Source organism: Pelecanus crispus, chromosome 7 (genome assembly GCF_030463565.1).
Source record: "Pelecanus crispus isolate bPelCri1 chromosome 7, bPelCri1.pri, whole genome shotgun sequence".
NCBI classification, from domain to species: Eukaryota; Metazoa; Chordata; class Aves; order Pelecaniformes; family Pelecanidae; genus Pelecanus; species Pelecanus crispus.
In genome coordinates this window covers 4,575,953-4,597,043 of record NC_134649.1, presented here as the reverse complement: position 1 = coordinate 4,597,043, position 21,091 = coordinate 4,575,953, and the positions used below count along the sequence as shown (strand labels likewise).

At 42.3% G+C, this 21,091-nt stretch overlaps 1 protein-coding gene across 1 annotated transcript in view; it reads right to left on the bottom strand.

Moving 5' to 3' along the window:
- ADAMTS17 (ADAM metallopeptidase with thrombospondin type 1 motif 17) overlaps positions 1-21,091 on the bottom strand; it is a 203,188-nt gene that overhangs the window by 67,414 nt on the left and 114,683 nt on the right. The window contains exons 11-15 of the mRNA XM_075713772.1: positions 20,151-20,252; positions 18,307-18,452; positions 12,674-12,840; positions 11,455-11,582; positions 707-827 (exon numbers count right to left, since the gene is read on the bottom strand). Of these exons, the coding sequence (XP_075569887.1) occupies positions 707-827; positions 11,455-11,582; positions 12,674-12,840; positions 18,307-18,452; positions 20,151-20,252 (664 nt within the window). The remainder of the gene's footprint in view (positions 1-706; positions 828-11,454; positions 11,583-12,673; positions 12,841-18,306; positions 18,453-20,150; positions 20,253-21,091) is intronic.

The following is a 21,091-nucleotide window of genomic DNA, read 5'->3' as shown; positions in this document are numbered from 1 at the left end:
AATGTGAAATAATTTTTTCTGGACAATTCCTTCCTCTCAGAGCAGCTTGCAAGTCCTGAATCTGGCTTTCCCTCCCTTTACCTGATTAGGATGTGTGATAACAGGTTTCTCTGAAGCACAATACAGAAACTCTGGAACGAAGACTAATTCAAACACCAAGCTGTCTATACATTAATGTTTAACAAGTGAGGGGAAAGTCTTAAGTCTGACTGGAAGATCTTGTATCCTATACTGGATACTATTGCTGGCAGGGAGTCGGTAAAAATATTCAGAGGGGAGTGCTCTTTCATTTAGCTGAGATACCTTGATTATAACATGAATAATCTGCAACATGCAACATGCATCACACTGAGCTCTCAAAGAGCTCAAAGGTGGTGCTGAAATCAGACTTCCCTCCCACTGGAAAAGATACTGTGATTTTGTCTCTTATTTAAAATCAACAGCACTGGTAGCATTCAAAATGAGAAACAACTTCATTCTGAATTTCAGACAGAGGCAATGGCTGATATGTGGGCAACTGAGTAAGAATCAGATAGGATATCACATTTGAATTGAGTTGGGTTTCGTCTTGTGTTTCTTATGTGTTTACTAGAGCAGATGAGTCCAATGCTATCCAAGAAGAAGAGCTATTACTTCCACTCTTTAACTCTCCTCAAGCAGTTAAGAGAACCTCCACTCCACTAAAATGCTGCTGAGGGTTACTCACCCATCCCCTTGGTGTGGTTGAAGTCGCCTTTCACCACTTTACAGGTTTTGCCATCACCACTGCAGATTCCACAGCGATCCTCTTTGGCAGCTGAGCCAATGATTCCATCGCAGCCAATTTTCTAATGACAACAACCAGAGGTCCCCATTATTTTGTTTGCAAGGTTAAAGTATCTCTAAACATTGAGGTCAAGGCTAAGATAGACATCTGACTGAAAACCTGAACGGGAAGAGAACACTGTGAATCAGGGGAGCACTCATTTGGAACGGTGTTGAGTTGGTTATTCAGCAACCCCCTTCTCTAACACTAAGAGCATGAACTTTGATTCAGAAGATTTAACCGAAGAAAGTTTCATAAACACTAGTTATTCCAGATATCATCACAGATTTCATACTAACCCACTCTAACTTCCTCCAAACACAACAGACTAAAACAATGTTTCATGTTTGTATAGCAATTTCCATCTGAGGAGCTCAAAGACATCCTGGAGAAATGGACCACTACTGTGATACTTAGTTTAGAGGAGAGAAAAATGTGACTTCCTTAAATGAAAATTAACCCAAGTACCCAGAATGCTGGTCATAGCCCTTCACCACACAAAAAATCAGACTTCTGTTACAAGTTCCAGTGCTGCTCACTGAATGAGCTCTGCTTTGGGTTGGGATCTTAATGGGGAGTGTAAGATCAGTTCTGATTACACTTTTGCAATTCCTGAAAAAAGACCTCATTAATCAAATAGCTCAAGATACCTGCAATGCAAAAGTACTTCAGTGGAAGCAGGTCAGGTTCATATTTGGCCAATGTGTACCATAAGATTACTTACACAATTATGAAATTTTCCATATGCTTGCACTGTCTTAAGCTTAGGTGTTCAACTGTAAAAAAAAAAACCCCAAACCAAAATCCAACCCCCCTCCCCAAACAACAACCTAACAATTTCACCTAAAGCTTCATTTTAAATGGTATTTTCATAATTTTCTATACCTAACTTTTTCCAATAAAAATCTGCAGCTTTGCTTCCACAGACAGGTATTACTAGAACAGTCACTGTATTCTCCCTGTAGCTATAGAGACTGTCATGGTAATCTTCCTTATTCACAAACCATTTACAGGTTATGATGGTGACCATTGCACATTTGTAGATCTTGAGGTTGATAAGACTTATTGTCATTAGTCTATGTAAATTGTTTTCTGTCCATGTAAGACCCTCAAAATAATCAGCAATTCACTCTTAAAACAAATTTCCACTGAAATAAGAGTTGTCATTATGCAAGTTATTAGCAGAGATTCTACTATTAAAAATAAGTTGAAGATTTATTCTCTGTGGATAAACAGTTTCTTGGCAAATGAGTTAGCAGGACTGTCACTAATAATACGTATTTGAATAAGGCTGTTGGGTCTCTCCCTTCCTTGCCTTCTTATAATAAAGCCAGAGGAAAGTTGGAGAGATATCTTAGGAAACAATCAAAACAACAAACATTTTGAAAAATAGGGTAAGCAGGGAAATATTAAGAGAACTTGGGCTGTTTATCTGAGACTGTCTGCGTATAAGCAATGTGATTTGGACCTGAACCCAAACATTCCCCTTGTTTCAGAAGACACTGGCCACTGCCTAAGTCCAGATGTATTACAGGGATCAAAGACTGCCAGCATTCAGACGTGTTCTGATGCAGTGTTTGTCTGGGTAAATCATTAGAGACAGACACATGCTGAGAAAGGAAGATCATCCTAAACACATACAGGGAAATGCTGCTCATTAAGTAGAACAGCATGTAAGTTGGTGGATGAGAACAATGGGAAAAAACCTGTATAAATGGGAGTTAAAGGAAGGTAGGAAGAAGACCATGGAGTTTCTGGCAGTTGCAATTCTCAAATCTAAACTTCACACCCATGTCCAACAAATAATTTTGGGATATTGAATATGATTCTGCCCCCAAAACAGAAGGATGTCCCAGCAGTTCTCCTTCCAGGAAAATAAATATGATTTATTAATGGGGTTGCTGAAAGGCAGCTGGAAATATATGCCTGCCTGCCACCCTGCTGAGATACTGGAAAGCCTGCATTTAATTTAAGACTCTAGTGCTATCTTTTATTGTACTGCATTGTTATTAGCACTATGTGAGCACACAAATGAATAAAGGGAATATAATGAGTGTTGAACCACACTTATTCCCAGTGCTACATGAGGAGTCTGTAGGACTATAACGGAGGCAGGCAAAGAATAGGGAGTTAGCAATCACATGCTTTGCATTTACACTGTAGTTTCCCAGATAATGTAAACCTCTGCAAGCCAGCAAAGCCTCTGAAAGAATAAGTCCCCCCTCTTCTGACACTGGGGTTCAAGCCAAGCCATTTCCTCCCCCATTTACTAGGTCACTGACACACTTTGACTTGAAAGACCCTCTCTGAAGGCATGGAAAGAGCACCCAGTGAATCCACAAACATACCTCCCAAAACCTGTGCTGTTTTTTACCTTTCATCTTCACCCTGTGAGTTCCCTGTGAGTGGAGGAACTGGGAATGGCCCTTGCAGCCTTCCCTTCAATGGTACTATCCCTGCCATCCACAGGGCAGACTTTCCCCTCAAACCAGGGCTTGAGGATTAATGCCCCCATCAGATTTGGGCCAGGAAATAGCCTCTTACAAAGGAAAATCTTTAAGAGAATAAAACAGTTTTCTTTCTTGGCTTCCAGATGAAAATTGGTGCCTTATTGCTACTTTATGGGGGGAAAATACCTTGGAAGCACTTTATTCTTGTCTACATTTCCACCTCCACAAGCCTTCCAATAATTTCCAAAGTAAAAGTGTATTTAATAACAGCACATAATGAAACAGCTTTTGTTAAGATTTGACACAATGGATTCCAAAAGCTGCAAAGTCATTTAGAAACACATTACAGTGACCACCTCGGGCACGCACATTCTTTGAGAACTCCCCACACTGAAAATACTGCCACTCTTTAAAACAAGTGCAAAGGGGAAGAGAGAGGGCTGGAAGGGCGAGGAAGCAAAACACCACCCTTCCTGGGAGGAAAGTATCTGCCAGCGGTCCTTGGGCTGTTAATTGAGAGATACGTCCAGCTTTCTCCAAGGCGAGAAAGCCCCTGAGATTCCAGCACTGGGGGCCAGAGGTTTACGCCTGAGCCCCACCAGACTGGGGGGGAAGATCTGTCGAGTCTGTACATCATCAGCTTCTCACTGACGTTATGCTGTATGCTTTATGTATTATAGCGTCAATCGTTAAAATAGATAGAGCTTTCAAAAAAGTGAGGGCTTAATTAACCGTATGCAAAGGGAAAATGCCAAGTTTCACTGCTAAAAAGTCAAGTTTTCATAGTGCAGAAACAATCCCTTAAACCCCAAATAGTTCAAGGGAGTTATTTGATCTTTACCATCTCTAACTTGCTTTGTGCTGCTTCCTGTACAGTCCAGCATACTGACTAAGGTAAGGTGATTTTTTTTTTTAATTAAGAAGCAGAAAGGCAGAAAGGGGAAGCTGTACATTCTGAGGAAAGAAAGACCTTGCAGATAACATCCTGTGCATTTTCTGACCTGAGAGTTATCCTGCAGCTGAGTAGACTGAGTCCATGGACCAGTCCATCCAGCAATAGTTGGATACTTTCAGTTCCATCAGTCTTCAATGGGATGGTGAGAAGGGAAGCAGTTTTGTATTCTTACCAAGATGATCCGTTAAGGCGTGAGCAGGGCACTTGGAGCTCGTCTGTGTTCAGCAGGAAGAATACAAAGTAAAAAGCCACCCTGGTGTAACCCCCATCTGTTTAGTAGTCTGTGGGAGCATTTGCCACTGTCAGCCCTGTTCTTGGACTCTTGGAGCTTCCCTGTACCATCCAACATGGACTTGGGCAGTGATATCCATAACTTTGGCAAAGGGACTGATGTTGACACCACCCAGGAGTTCCACCTCCCGCCTGTGCTAGCTGTTGAAAGCCTGCAGTGCTGCAGCACTGCTATTAAGAGCATCAATTGGACAAAAAGGAAGCGGATTTTAACCAAAGCCAGTCCCTTGCCCGTATTAAAACATGGGAGTGCTGGCAAGAAACTTAGATAGTCTTTTGGGGCTTCAAGCCCTCAGCATGCACAGTCACAACTATATCCACAGGTTTCTTAATGATCTTCAACCCAGGCAGTCTCCTACTCTGACACCATGTTTTGGAACTATCCATTGACGTTTAAATTGGCAGGTAACTGCACATTTGCTGAGCCAAAGGTCTGAAATTCATTCTTTCTGAACTGATATATCAGTCCACCCTTCCTTCTCTCCCTCCCCCTTCTTCTCATTTTTATAATTAAACATCTGAAAATACTGCTTGTTGGGTGGTATTTCCAGCTTCAGTCATTGCTGGCTCCAGCATAGGAAAACTCCTCTTCTCTTCTGAACACACATCATTGGGGTTCTTCTGTGTGAACTATGTTCTGTATTGCTTGGATATTTTTAATGATAATTTTATTTGTATTTTCAATGGCTGTGCAAGAGCTCAATTGATACAGCCTGCGTGAGTATGTTTTGCTACATAAACACAATTATTTTTGTTATATACACCCATCCTGTGTAAGAAATGACATTGTAGGCTCACAAAACTGTAATGCTTCCCATATGCTGAACTAACTAGCTGTCTCAATGGATCAAATATAAATATTGATGCAACATGTGCCATTTTACAAATTAATCATGTACAGAGCATGCTGGTTATGACAGATTCATCTACACTGCCAATTTTTTGTCCATAATATCCAGTGTCCATTGATACCTCCAGGGATGGAGCACATGAAACAGGAATGTACATATGTGAGCAACTGACATTCAGATCTGAGGGTAAGAGAATTCTTATTTCTTTGTTTTAAACACGACTGCCCTTGTGGAGGATTATGGGTGTCTGTCAGGATTTGTACAGGAGGGTTAGCCTAGATCCCTAATCAAGCAGTTAATCTGTAAGTTACTTCTGTTTCTGTTCCACAACAAATTTTGTGTGATGGATTGGCGTCCACGTAGAATTTAGTTCAGCAAATATCCTCCTGTCATTTCCTGAGCCTTCAGATTTTATCTGAATCAGAGCAGCTCCGCTGGCACAGGAGATCTGCACTGCCTACTTTAAATTAGCATTATCTTATCTGCATTAGATACGCAATTACACTGGCCCATTGACTTTGTGTTTAGATCCCTTAGCAGTTCATGGGGATGCTAGATACAATTATTCTTGATAACCACTTTTTCACATATAGAGCTTGAAGGTTATGTGTCAAAGCCCCTGTGTTCTGGCAGCAAAGCAGGTTATATGAGCGAATATGCAAATAATACAAAGCCTTCTCCCATCCCAGGAACTCCTTTGCTTCTGTTCTTTGGTCGCTTTCTGTAGCTGCCCCTTTCTGATCCTTCCAAACCAGCTCCATCTGAATGGACACCTCTGACCTGATTCCACCCTGCCTCTGCCCGGATTTGTACAAATGCCAACAGGCTGCAGACACCAGAGGATTTTGAATCAAGTGCCTATTCTTTAAAAGACGCACCTATCCTGTCAGTTTTGGATTTGAAAATAATATATATTTATCAGTATATCTGTAGCCTCCCTTCCAGGTGATTCTTGGCTGCTCAAGCCACAGGCAAAATCTAAATCCTCCAAGGTAGATAACACAAGGAATTGTCTATTATATGCTCTCTGTGGGTTAACATAGAAGAAAACAAGGGGAAACAGCATGACTTTTTTTTTCATATCCCACTGTAAAAAAGTATCCCACTAAAAACGTAGTAAGATATCAACAGTCTTGGTTTTTGTCTCTATGTCTTACTCACCAAAAGCCCCGATACTCTTTTTAGGCCTCAGGTTACATTGATACAGACCCAGAAATTGAAAAAAAGGCAATTATACAACAGGTTTCCGTAGTTCAATCAATCCTTCTGGATTTTGTGCACATACACTAAATAATTTATCAAAGTACAGTACTAAGCCAAGTTGTTGTATGGAGACAAGCTACCCAGTCTGGAACATCTTGTACCACAGTTTGTAATGCAGGAATATGAATAATACATGGAAAATACTCAAGTGAGGAGGCAAAGCCAGAACTGCATGCACCAATCAAATGCAAAAAGTGGGTACTGAGTACGCAGAAAACTGTTTGCCAGCAACAGGTCCAATAGACAACTGCAAGTTATCCTCTGCCACCTGTGGCCCTCTCCTGCCACTCTGCCATCCAATTTGCAAAAACTATTTTTGAAAATGTGTCCATTTTCAAATCTGTGCTCCCCTTTCACACTGTATGACAATCGCTTTTGGAAGAAAGTCATTCTATAATATTTTTGCTGTGCCAGAACAGCCTAATGTGTGGCCTGTCATCATTGAATGCACTGTGGATTCACCAGCGAGTTAAAAGTAGACATGACGTGACAAAACATTCATGAGAAAACTGTAGATAGAGCCAAAATATCTTCACCTTTTAAATTGCTAAATCACAGCAACGACTGCCTTTGATCTCTAGCCTGGTTCTGCTGTACAGGACGTCTCTCTTTTCGAAGAGAGCTTAGATTACATCCTGAAGTACAATCTGTAGTCCCCACTGGAAAGTTCTCAGGCTATCATGAGCCTCAGACTAATCCTCCTTTGAGAAAAGCCAGCACAAAGTCATGTGCGTCATAACAGTCAGCTGAGCAGCTTGTCTTCTCCCCACACCACTGCTGTGTGACATCTGACACCTTTTTTAGCTCTGCTTCTGCCAGCAGTTTTCTATTAACATCAGCAGCACAAACAGGGTGAAGAACTATTAAGAGGTGAGAAAGCGCACTGCTTCCATCAATGTTGACTCATGAAACATACACCGAACAGTCTTGAGGAAGAACAAAACCCTCAGGGAATCCTCTCTCTGAAAGCCACTTGTCACTTGAAGAGAAATATGAGAAGATAAAAGCTATCTGAGCTGCAGGTTGTACTGCCCTACCCCATCTTCACCATGACTGCAACGTCCATGCTAGAGAAAGCAAACTGTGGAAGCAGGCAAGAGAGAGAGGCTGCAAAGCCTAGATAAGCACTCCTCAGATTCATCAGACTGCTCTTGCTCTCCAGCCTGCCACAGATTTTGTGTCTCTGAAAAATCGCAGGAGAAAAGAAATTCTTCTTGCTAGAAGACTATGTGCATTTCAAGAAGAAAAGGTCAAAGACCTATATACACATTGAACAAGGCATCTAGTTTGCTCAGAAGATGGTAAGGATAAGTGCATTTGTCATTACTCTACAATGCTTCTTCTAAAGGCACTACTTTATAACACTCCCTTCGATTTTTGAGACCAACTCCTGAAGCTCTTACATAGCTTTTTTTGTGTCCTCATTCTGGCAAACTTCTGTCACTATCAAGAAGGAAATGTTCAGCCTCAGAAACAACTCTAATAAACAAGGGCAGGACAAAATTGAATGAAGACCTTAGCATTTGTCTCAAAGAAAAGAGATTATAGTAAGTCTAGGTGACTTAGGAACCCCCATGCTAAATTTAGGGCTGGCTTTGCTCTCTGGTGCTTCTATGCATGACCAAAGTACTAACCAAGTTTACTCACTCCAGCTGCCCTCAGGTGTAAGTGATAATACAGGGACGATGCTACTTATGACGATTTTGATTCAGGGATAGTGATGCTGACACCAAAAGGCTTCATTCACACTGTTTAGATTGGAGCTCAGCTCATGGCTTCGAAAGAAACTGTAGTAAGTTCACAAAGTACAACTGAAGGAAAACTCACCTCCCTTAGTGCCCAAATGCAGTTAGGGTATTTTGAAGCTTCGAAGAATCTGTTCCTGCTTCCCTTCTCACAACCCCCCTCTCCTTGCAAGAACAGATTTTTTCTTTGCCATGTTCATCTACATTCATCCATCATGCAACAGCAATGCATGAGTTTCATTTAGGAGCATCTACTGCTGAAGGGAAAAGAGCTATTACATTTCCTGGACTAGAAGTTCACAGGCAATGGTTACTGCTAATTTGTCTGTTACGCTGGCCATGTGTCGTTCCTGCCTTTGAGAGCCTTTAACTAGAAGGGTTACACAAGAAAATAAATAACAGTAATACCGCCCTCTGATTTCAGCACTTATTCTCTTCTCCAGGCCCCCTGCAATGCTTGTTGCCAGGCTTTGTCTACACTGGGTAAAGAAATAAGGAGGACAGTAATTAAATAAATATGCTGATTAAACCGGTTTAATAGGCAGCTAGTTAGACAAGTATCTGCGGCAAATGGGGTACACAGTCACATATGGCAATTCTCAGTGCTAAACTGCATATAAGGCAGAAGAGTATTATAAATGAGTTCACAAGGCTTTCAAATCTGCTCGGCTTGAATTGATCATTTTGCATTTTCTCTCAGCCAGATGCAAATGGACTGAATGTTCTGCAGCTGTCATCACCTCTCTGCACAGTTAAAGGCAGTTGCCCCCGACTTAGAGTGCAATTTGCTTTTCATGATGTACCTCCAAAGCTCTGTGCTCATAAAGGTTTTCATTTGGAGGAGAGCTGGCTACTGCTCCTCACTGGAAGAAGAAAAAGTACATTGCCATAATGTCTGATTTACCGTTTGTGGCTGATCTGAATGTTGGAAGCAGTAAAGCTGGCCAGCCCAGTGTAATGGTCAATGGCACACAGCTGGAGGTGCACAGCTGGCCTTACTATAAAAGGTTATTAATGGATTTTTTTAGTTTTTTCAGATACGGCTGAAAACAGGGAAAAATTAAGTAACTTGGGATGCACCATGAACCTGGCTCTATGCAAAGCGCTTTGTATTAAAGAGCATATAAAGAATCAAACTCGTACTGGCTCCCCAGCAACTTGCTGTTCAGATTCTTCATCTGAATAAATTAGAAGAACTGAATTAAACACGCCTCTTCAGCAGCATTTGGCAGGAAACAGTGGGAAGTGTCTCCTGCAGCAGTGCAAAATTCAATCCAGACAAATATTTTTCACTTTTCTTGTCGCATTGCTATTAGTAAAGCTGCATTATGCCCCCAAAGCCTCTCTCATACCCAGGTGAACATTGTGTTCATCTGTCTCCCTGCCTGGAAGGCTCAAAGCAATAAAAATTGGCAGTTCTGAATCACTGCTCAGAGAAATCAGAAATAATGCCAAATTTGGTGTGCCTTTCACCCCCAGGGCAAACCAGCATATCTCCAGTGAAGTCAGTGGAAGTAAAGGGTGATGCTAGCAAGATGTTCTGGTGGATACAACAGGCTGGTTAATATTGAAAAGAGGAACTCCCACCATAGCATACAAATCTAGATGAGGATAAACTTAGAGGAAGAACTGCCCGGAAGAATACAGCACAGGCAAGGTTGCAGTAGCCAACTCAACTGTCTTTCACATCACTAACGTGTGCACAGCAAACTTTGAACACATGCTACATGATTAGGAGAGAGAAAAACCACTAAGTGTCTGCCCTGTCATAGTGTCCGTGACAAATGACTTGAATCCAGCTGCAACACATTGCTAGAAGCATCCATTCCGAATGACTTCCTGTAATTTATGACCTTTAAATAAACATTTTCTTCTCTCCCTTCCCTTGTCCAAACCTTAAATCTCCAGTTACTATGGGTCTACAAAACTCCACTAAATTTTCAAGGAATCTGAAACACCAGCTCTAAGAGATGGCCTCCCTAAGCATTCAATGTGCTGCATTACATACTGTCTCACTGCCCAGCAAACCATGAAGAGCTGTATTGCAAAGATCTCCCACACCTAATTATGGTTCCGTATGTAATTTGGCTAGGGAGAAATAATCATCATTGCAATGGTTCTAGGCCATCACACCTTCAGTCCAGGAAAAGGGAATGAAATCTGAAGACTCCTGAACAGAGTCCTCTTCACTTCCATTCTTGACTTGTCAGAGCAGAGACAGAAGGAAACAAGCATGTTCAGAGTTTGGCCAGTCCATCCAGGGACAGCCGAGGGGATGTTGATTGTCCCATTGCGGTACAGCAGAAGGAAGCCTACCCTGCATTCTCTCTACTTTGCTCTTTAGGTGACCCAAGCAAGACAATGCAGAAAGGAAAACTGGCTTGGGCTGTAGGATCTGCTCCTTTAAACCTATATTCTCTATTGTGTGGAGCTTTAAAACCTAGGTTGTGCGAGAAAGGGGACCTTTTTCCCACTGCAAGGGAAACAGGCCTTTCAAACAGTTTGGATGGGCCCCTACAGTAACTCACCTTGGCATTGTACAGCAATACAGTCAAAAAAATCACCCAGGGGAAGCTACTGGCTCATGCAGCTGCAGGAGCCAAGGAGCAACTGGTATTGAAAAGCTTCCTCAATATTTCTAGGCAGGAACCAGGCAGACCTGAAAAGCATCATCATGCTGGCAATGTAACGCTTGTAACAGGCTAGTGACAATTTGTAATCCAGTTTGCAGCATCAGTGTTTTTTCAGTGATTCCTCTGATAGCCAAAACGGAGCAGTTAAGCAAGCTGGATTTCCACTCCCATCTGCTCCCCTCACAGAAGTTCCTTCCCACCCAAGCCATTTGATGACTACACACAAGCAAATGTGATCATTGAACATTCCCAGCTGTTCAGTAATCATCTCATACCTTGGACATTTATCATAATTCTCAGACCAAGACACAGGGCTGTGGAGTGCTTGCTTATTAAACAGGGTTGCCCTCTCACCTCAGAGACATCCTCCCAGCCACCCACATGGATGCCTTTCTTCTAGGATATACACAGCTGCCCCAGACTACACAGAACACTAGAAATAAAACAAGAGGTTACTCCACCTGGCACTTGCCATGTACACAGAGGTCGGTCTCGTAAGGCCCACATGGAGTACCATCGAGGACTCTGTCTGTCACCAGCACAGGGGAGTCCTTCCCCAGTGGAGAGCAGAAGAGCTCACATGGCTTATCTGGAAAAAGAAATACAAAAGCAACTGCCTTTAGGAACAGCACAAACAAGGGTTTGATGCAATGGTGATGCAATCTCTACATGAATGGATTTGGAAAGGTATCTGTTGATATTCTCATCTTTGAAGGAACTTGAGCCTTTCAGTTTAGGTCTGTCATTTCCCCACTTTAAAATATCAATATTCAAAGGGTTACATTGATGAAATTGGTCTTTTAAGAGACAGAAAACCATTTAGTCAGTACACCTCTATGCCTCTGTTTGTGAACGGAAGATGTTTGTTACAGGGAACATTCAGCAGCCTGATGTGAATGACCAAGTCACTGTGTGAGCATCTCAGACAAAATTCAGGCTACAGCCAGCGATTTAAGAACAAATTCTCCAGTCCACCTCTGCTCTTGATGGACTGATTTCTTGCATCAATTTGCCAGTAAGAACACTTGTATACATAAATTTAAAGCATTCATACATAAATTTAAAGCATTCTTGCACACGTATTACCTACTGTTTCCTTAAACTGATATTTGCAGTCCTACAAACATTTCTGTCAACAAACTGTGCTGCTAGAATATCTAGAGAAAGAACCCCCACATTGATTTGAAATACATCAGTAGAGAAAAGTTGCATTTTTCATCCATGCTAACAGCAATTGTTATATACTTAGACCTCACTTTGGAAAAGCTACTATTGAGTTTAACTAGAGAAGGAGTTAAGTAAAAAAGCTTTTTCAAAGATTTGTATTATTAACTGGCAGCATACAGCAGATGTCAGCGTTTGCTGACTGCATTTGCCCTGTGTTTAAGTAACAGTTCCTGCCTGTTCAGATGGGGAATCAAGTTAAGGCACCTCTCCCCCAGCATTACAAAAAGATGAGTAAAAAACTGACAGCTCTGTATCTCCTGTTAAGAAGGCTAAAAGAACAGCAGGGCAGCACCAAGAACAACTAATTGTAATTAGTCTTTCAGCTGTAGCTAAGGGGAATATAGTGTAGCCTTCTCACCAACAAACGGGAGTCTTATAGTTGAAGTCAAGATGGGTTGAGATGCTGCAGTGAAAGAACAGCAACGAATTACAAAGTAACATGAAAAAACTTACCATCAACGATGACAGCTGTCAGGAGGCTTTTCTTCTTGTTGGTGTATCTGTCATGGGCCTGGCACTGTTGGTCCCTGAAGCTTGGCACACCTTTAGGGCAGGGTAAGTTCTCACACACAGTGTGCTCCACGCTGGCTCCCCGGCAGTTCTTCCCACCTGGCCCCGGGCTATCGTGGGAAAGACAAACCAGGGTCAGCAGGAACAGCACAGCTTCTCACAGGCATGCCCTTGCCTAATTTTCCCTGTCCAAGGGAAATAGCAGGAAGGATCCTTCCTCTCACATGTTCCACACTGGAGGGCAAATCTTGCTCTCAGTGGCTCTGACAGAAAATTATTCACGCTCCATTCTGGATCTGTGATCGGCTCATCATAACAGATGCTCTGGAGTACTTGAGAAGCATGTTCTTTTGTGGTATCCCATACACAGATCAATAAATAGGAGCTGCCTACACATTGCACACCTCAGATAAGAGGTAATCCAAAATGCTATTCACGTGTGGGCACCAAGCAGCCTTCTCAGAAGATATAGAGTTTGTATTCTGGTCACAAACCAAGGGATGTGACTAATTTTGCACTGCTGACTTAAATTTCTCCTTTGACTTCAACAGCAATTCATTCCTGTCCTAACCTATTTTCAGATGGAGCAGGCAAACGACTGAGAAAGAGTGGAGGGGTGTGTGTGTGTGTGTACATCAGCAGTTTCAGAACAGGACTTGAAGTAAGGCACTCCCAAACTTTGGGTTCTGCCGTGACATCTGGCCTGAGCTCGGACTAACTTCTGTGACTTGGGACAAGTTGCTTAACTGATGGTGACTTGTGAGAGTTAGGCTTTGGAAAGTGCACTGAGCATGACACCTAAAGTCTAAGTATTATTTATATTTGCACAGTCAGGCAGTTCAGAAGATAATTTGTGGTTCCATCACAAATACCAAAGTTAAGTATTTATATTCTTAATGGGGAACCTAGAGGCACCATGGTGACGTTACTGTGCCCAGGATCACACCAAATACCCAAGGCAGAGGCAGGCAACCCGGAATATTTCACCTTTCTCTTCCCACCATTTACTTTGACCACTGCCTCAAACGCTCTTAACAATGGGGACACAGCAAACGTCTCTTCAGCACATGTCCTCTAAGGTCTGTCTTCAGCAGTTTGAAACAAAAATAGCATAGAAATAGCTATAACCTGCACTGTAAGTAGGGTGTCCAGAAACAAATCTGTGCAGCAGATAATCTCCATCCATGAAAACCATGCCATTTTACACATTTGTTTTTTAAACATGCAGGAAAGGCCACTAATCCAACACCAGGATTAAGCACCTGCAAAATCTATTTATTCTTATTTATGATTCCCCGGAGAAGAAGGAAAACTCGAACTCTCAACAATAGCCTGTATTTTCTTTGCAAAACAAAACAAAACACAAACAAAAAACCCAAGTAAGCAAAGGACTTTGCCATTCCAACAGATAATTTCTTTAGCTACTCACTGATACTCTCCTGAATTTGTCACATACCTATCTCCCCAGGTGTAATCAGCAAAGATGGATAAAGTCATGTTCTTACTTTTCTTTAACAGATGGCTATAAAAAGCAGCTCCAGCCAAATTCCAGTTTTTAGCACTATGGTAGTTCATTCCAAAAGCTGCTTCTTCTGTCCCTCCCAGAAGAGCAATGACCATCATGTTATATCACTCAGCTAATTAGAAACCAAGGCCCTCATTGTATATCATTTGTGTCAGTGGTCCTAGCCAGAGTTGCCCTGTTCATTTTACACGCTCGCTATAGGACTGGGTCTTTGATTCCCTAGCTGTGCTGGATTTGATGAATTCAGCATTCGGTGCAACAGAAACATTTGATTCTGCATAGAAGAGCTTTATACCAAATTTCAGCCTAGATCAAATTTTTACAGTAGCTCCATTAATCCCAGAAAGAGTGTTTTGGGTTTTTTTTAATGGAATGCTGATCTCCAACGACACTGTAACAGCACAGAGTCACCAGAAGAACAGCCTGAACAAACACCTACTTGCACTGCTAACACCTCTTTTCTGCCACAGACATGTGCAAGGCAGCAGATGTGCTGAGACTGATGCAGAAATCTTCTGGGAGGATTGTGTCTGCTGCCTTGGACTGGATGAGACAGACACTCAGTCCAGATGACTCGAAGCATGACGCAGGCTTCTTCCCACGTGAGCCCTGCACTCACATAAAGACATCAGATACATGGAGTTTGGTTTCAGCACCATTTCGTTGGCTACAGCAGAAGAGATGTAGCCATTGAACATAAGTGACTCTGTGCATGTTTGTGTGTACATGCACAGGGGAAAAAAAAAAAAACCCAAAAAAAGCAGTCAGAATACCCAACGAGTAACAGCGCTCTGTCGAGAGCAGTGTATCAAACTGATGGCCATGGAACAGGAGACACAACAGGACTACTATTTACTGTGCTCATCAGCAGTTGCTTTGGCTTTATTCTTAAGATGTCATTAACTTAGAATCACAGAATCGTTTAGGTTGGAAAAGACCTTTAAGATTATCCAGTCCAACCATTAACCTAACACTACCAAGTCCACCACTAAACCGATTAAGGGTAGAGTCATAATTTCATGTTTCCTGGCTTGGTGGCAGGATTATTTTTTAATGTAAGCAAAAACTAGGAATCATTAAGGTTGGAAAGGATCTCTAAGATCATCAGTCCAACCATCAACCCACCACCACCATGCCCACTAAACCATGTCCCAAAGTGCCACTTCTACCCATTTTTTGAACTTGTAAGGGACTTTCTATGAGTTTGCCAATGCAGACTGGAAGCAAGCAGTTGGTAATAATGGTCACTGCCATTAACTGTTGGAAATAATGGTCCCTGCCAATACTAAAGTAATAGCCAAATCCATTAGGAGACAGAGACTTCCTGAGCACCCACCACTCCCAGTCATTGGGAGCTGCAGGAACGTAGTGCCTTTTGGCCTGCACTCACCTGCTCAGCCCTTCAGCAGCCTGACCCGTCTTCCCTTTCTAATTAAGGAGTAAAATGAACTGCCTCTGATGTAGTTTCTCCCAAAATTAAGGAGTTGGATGCACTCATCAGCCACAGAACAGAGCATCCTACACATCTGGGGGATAGTTCTACTCCCAGTAATCCAACAAAAAATAATATAACCAACACGACCTTCCCACTTCAGCTCCTTTCTGTCCAACAGCATCATACTTTATTTAGTAGTATGGTGCTGCTTTCTACTAGAGTAACTCTAGTAAAACACTAGTAGAATACACAGCATCTATTCAAGGGGTTCAGGAACAAGCAGATAAACAGACATGGCCAGGCAGGCAGAGCAGTGGACAAGACATAGCTCTGCCACACTGATTATGTCCTGCTCTTGTTACTGTTTGGATAGGGAATGCAGAATTACTGACAGTAATCTTTTTACTTAACTGACCTCTGTAATATTATTTCAGTATTACAGGCCCCTTGGCACGTTTAACCAGGATACCGAGGGTTTTCATCATGCAAGATGAAAAAACCCAATGACAGTCACTCCCTCTGGTCTCCCACAAATGGTTACCTAGCACTTGTTCATATACCTTTTTTTTCTTGCTTCACTCCATTTTTGTGGCTTCATCCTTGTGTCCCTTCCACCTTTCCAAATGCTGAGGCCAAGAATTTGGGCATCACCTCTACCAGATGCTGCAAAAGAATCTGAAGGAAAAGATCCCTGTAATCCCAGATCCCAAGCCCTGTATAATAAGGGCTCTAGCATTGCCTGGGATTTCCAATAAACAGTATAATTCAAGCCCACCCTGACACATGCCTGAAACAGTGACTGTGCGAGATCTCCTGGTAGACAACTTCACGGCTATCTTCCACTGTATTTATGGCAAGAGAATCCATCTACTAATGGAACTGAAGAAATCAAAGCCCATTTATACTACCGTGACCCTTTTACATGACAACAGGGGACTGGAGAAGGGGTGGGGATCTCATTCTGATGTTCTGCTTAAACCAGTGGTTTTCTCTTCAACCCCACTGTACAACAATAGTCCAAAGCCTAGGCAAGAACACAAGGCAGTACAACTCAAACGTCTGCACATGCAAACGGGCTCATGACACGCTGCCTTACAACCATTTGGAGGCAATGCATGCAAATACTCAGAGAAATTACAGAGAGGAAAAACCAAATCAGTGAAGCAATTGGTTTAAAAATACTGATAGTCCCACAGGCTCAAAACTCAGCTGGCAGGAGTAGAGATTCCAGTTAAAAAAAAAAAAAAAAATCCCAAGACCAAATATATATAAAATAAAAGATAAATCCCTTAGCCAATATTTTTGGACAGTGAATAAACCAGCTGCAGAAGTGGGCTGATGCCAGGAATTTGAAGCAAAAGAAGATCACGTGTGTATCCCCAGCCAAGAATGTATATGAGCAAGAGAATTTTAAAATCAGTGTGCAATCTTGGAGGGAGCATTTCCTGTAATTTAAGGAATGATGATGAATGGATTTAGGTTTGGTCAGCACTGTGGTTAAAGAGACTTTCTGTAGCTGACAGCAACGAAACCAGCTCAGGCCCTTGTTCAGGAAAATGAGCTGGTAAAAATCAAGCCTGGACATTATAGACATGCAATTGCAGTTCAGCCTTATTTAAGGAGAGGAATAAATAAAAATATCCCTTTCACAGCTGAATACAGCTCAGCAGCAGCCAGTGTGTGCCTATCCATGACCTAGGCATGTCTTCAAAGTGACTATGTTGCTAGCCAGAATTTCAGCCCCTATTTAAAAAGAAAAGTTTCCTGTGCTTTGTCTGTGGAAAAAACTTTAAAATATGAATAAAGTTACAGATAACTTGGAGGACTGCTGTCAAGATTGTGAGCACCCTCACTCATCTCAGAAGTTACAATGCACGCAAACAGGGGTGGTCAGTTAAATGGTAACCTGCTCAGGCCTCCCATAAGAAGAAAATACTTCCAAATGTGCCTCAGTTGACCTGAGGGATGAAGGAGGGCACATGGGATATAACAGCACTTACATTTCTCCCTGAATCAGAAAAAAATCCAAGCCCAAGCAGAGAGCATAGGCTTATTTGTAGTCACTGTGCAGGAGCTAAACAGCACCCACCCCACTCCGTGTGCGGGAAAACTTTCTTTTTCATATGCAGCACATTCTGATGTACAGAATATCTCAAGATGCTTTACCAACACATCTGTATGACACTATGACCACTGTCAGCCACTCTATCGCTTCCCCAGCCCAGAGCCAGCACTCCCTGCAAACCTGATTTCTAAAACATATTGGCTCAGTTTGGTCTGTAGATGCAGGTCAACCCCTCCTCATTCACTGCAGTGCTGGAGAGGAAATACAGCATCGTTTTTTCTGCCAAACTGCACGTTTTTAATTCAGTCATATCTATGTTTGAATCATTGCAATGGGCCACTTCCAATGGCAACCTTTCAAGCCACTTCACAGAACCTACTTCACTCCAAGTCACTCCAGGATTTTGACGTGGTCCTTGCTGCTTGTGAACAAGAAATCTCTCATGTCGTCTGCACAGCTCTGCTGCCCGCTTCTTCCCTGTACTCTTGCAGCAAAGACTGTCTAAGTAAGTGCTACATGCAAAAAGAAATCAGCATGATGTGAAGACTTACGGGGGATTGTCGCATTTCCGCTGTCTGAATCGCACTCCTGTGCCACACGTCCGGCTGCACATGCTCCACTGACTCCACATGCTCCAGTCTCCATCAACATGTTCAGGGATGGGTGTTTTACTGACACACTCCCCAGCTCGGCACCACTGAAATGCAATTGTGTTAGCACAGGCTGGAAAGAAGCCCTGATCTTGCAAACATTCCTGCACAGGTGGACTTCAAAGGATGTCTGAAAGATTATAACACGCCCCTGTCTAAGTTTCTAGAGATTCAAGACTTCAGTGAGATGGAGGTGGGAGAAGGAGAAAGGGAGGAGGTGAAACACAGAAATTTAAGTGTCACCCTCAACGAACCCCTGAAGGGAGTTCTGTCATTAAAAAAAATAATCACAGAATAGAGACCCTTGCTTTATAAAGCAGATAATTATCTAAGCGCTAAGACTTAAAGCCGCACTCTTCACAGAAAACGAGTCCAAGAAATTATACCCCAAAGCAATGTCTTCATCAGCAGGATTTCCAGTATGTACAAAATCATTGAGGTATTCGGGACCCAATTTGGCTAAAGCCCCAAACAACCTTTGATTCTAACAGGTTGCGCTGGCTCTGGACCAAGCAGCAAACTTGGCCTATTCTCCTGCTCTGTCCAGGATACGATACAGTAAGCACTGCTAAGCACTCTTACAAATCACCAGGACTCCTGTAGTTAGAAAAACATATATCTAAAAGTCTTTTGTCTCAGTTTCCTTGTCATGCTTTCCAGGACCTAGCTTTTCTTGTCATTGTTTATCTTTATTTGCAAGCAAAGAAAAAGGTCTCTAATCTTTGATTTTAGCAACAAACTTCTCAATTTTACCCTTTCTTACCTCCCCAACCATACAAAAAATATTAGAATCCAAAACCAGTAAGTAGGGGGCTGGCAGTTACTAAATCAGTCAAGTTCCTTTGTAGCCTACAAGTTATCAGCCGCACTGGGAGAATCAACCTCACACATTTATGAACCACATACCACCTCGCACAGCCCATCTCAGAGGCCAAACATGTTCACTTAAGTCAACTTCTGTCAGCACAGTAGGTCAGCTGGGAGGCAGCAGCTGAGCCTCAGTAACTCCCACCTTTATGGCACTGAAGCCAGTTACCGGAATGGTGATTTTCACTGGAGGGAGATACACTAATCTGAGAGTTTGTTTTGTGTTTCTTGTAATAATTTTCTACATTGACCTGGGTTCTGCAAAGTCCATATATGCCTTAGTCATCTGAGTATGTACATACAGTACAGCAAATGATACTTCAAAGATAACTGAACATCACTGAATTTGAGCTCAACACATTTTGAGCTACTTTTGGAAACAATAAAGTTTTTAAGTAGCCTCTTTTTCTTTCTCCATCCTTCTCCACTCCCGAAATGTCAGCCTAAATGCTCTCCACACTTTCTACCTCAAATATAGCCAAGAACACTACTACCTTAGCTTACACTGAAAAAAAACCTCACTCATGAAATACCACTGGCCGCAATGAACAGAAGTGACAGGAGTGAGCTACTACCTAACGTGACTCGCAGGGTACTCAGTCTGTGCACTTAGCAGAGTAAGGCATGGGGGTTTCCTGCAGCGTTTGTAGAATGCCTAGACCACAAGAACTTGACTACTGAGGTCTCCAGAGGCTACTGAAATACACGTAAAATAAAATCAGAAAGATTTAACCCAATCCAGCTGTTAATTGAACAGTTTCTGTAACAGAATCAGTAAAAAAATATGGGTTTATGGTAAATACTGAACATCTTGGAAACATTATTCCACAGACAATGCTGGAAAAAACAAACTGACTGCTACTGAGCATTTTGATTACCTTGTCTGCGCCACATTCAGTGCCATCAAGAGGGGGGTCCAACTTTGTTTTACAGGATGTATCTCCTTCCACCAGGCACCAGAGCCCAGCGCACATCAAATGCTGTAATCACAAAGCAACGAGGTGCAGTTATTACTTTTGGATTATCCTATCATTATAGGATACACTGCAAAGCTCAGGCAGTTTTTCTCCAGTGAATCCAGAGGCATCTAGTTGGTTTGGGAGCAATTATTTTTTAAGGATAGTTTGGCATTAAGTGGTGGGGCTGAGAACATAAGCGATTGACGGATACCATTGTCAGGAACAAAACCCACCCAAACCAAGAAGTACATTATTTAAATAGATTTCTTTTCACAAGAATAAATCTGGTCCATTAAAAAAGAATCCTATATGGCAGGCCAAGATGGGTGCTTTGGAACCATGCCACATGCTTAGATGTCCGAGCTGCTTAATTACTTGTATTTTTTAAAAAGATGCACAAATAACTAAGCATGATGAAACTCAGTCAGCCCTGCTGGATCTGGTGGTAGCTATAATCAGCCAGCAATGCCCCTTGGGAGAAGAAGATCTTAAGGTGGAATGAGAAAGAGGAAAGAATTTCATGGTGTGCCATGCAGCAGAGGAGGAGCTTGGTGACAGGCAGGGGCAATGTTCGTAAAGGTTTGGTGATGAGAAGTATCTGCTGGAGACCGATCTGCTAGAGAAGGTGAAAAGTGAGATGTGAGGGCAGGAGCAGCAAGAAGTACAGCACATCTCACTACCACACTTGAAACACATCCTGGGTATCATTAGTCAACATTGCTGCTCTGCTCAGCCAATGTGTGTTGCAGCGATATTAACGCCAACCACGCTTGCATGATCTGTCAGATCAATAATGTTTTCAGAATTTGAGAAAAAGAACCAGGAAAAGGGGCCTTTACATGGTTAACATTTTCCACAGC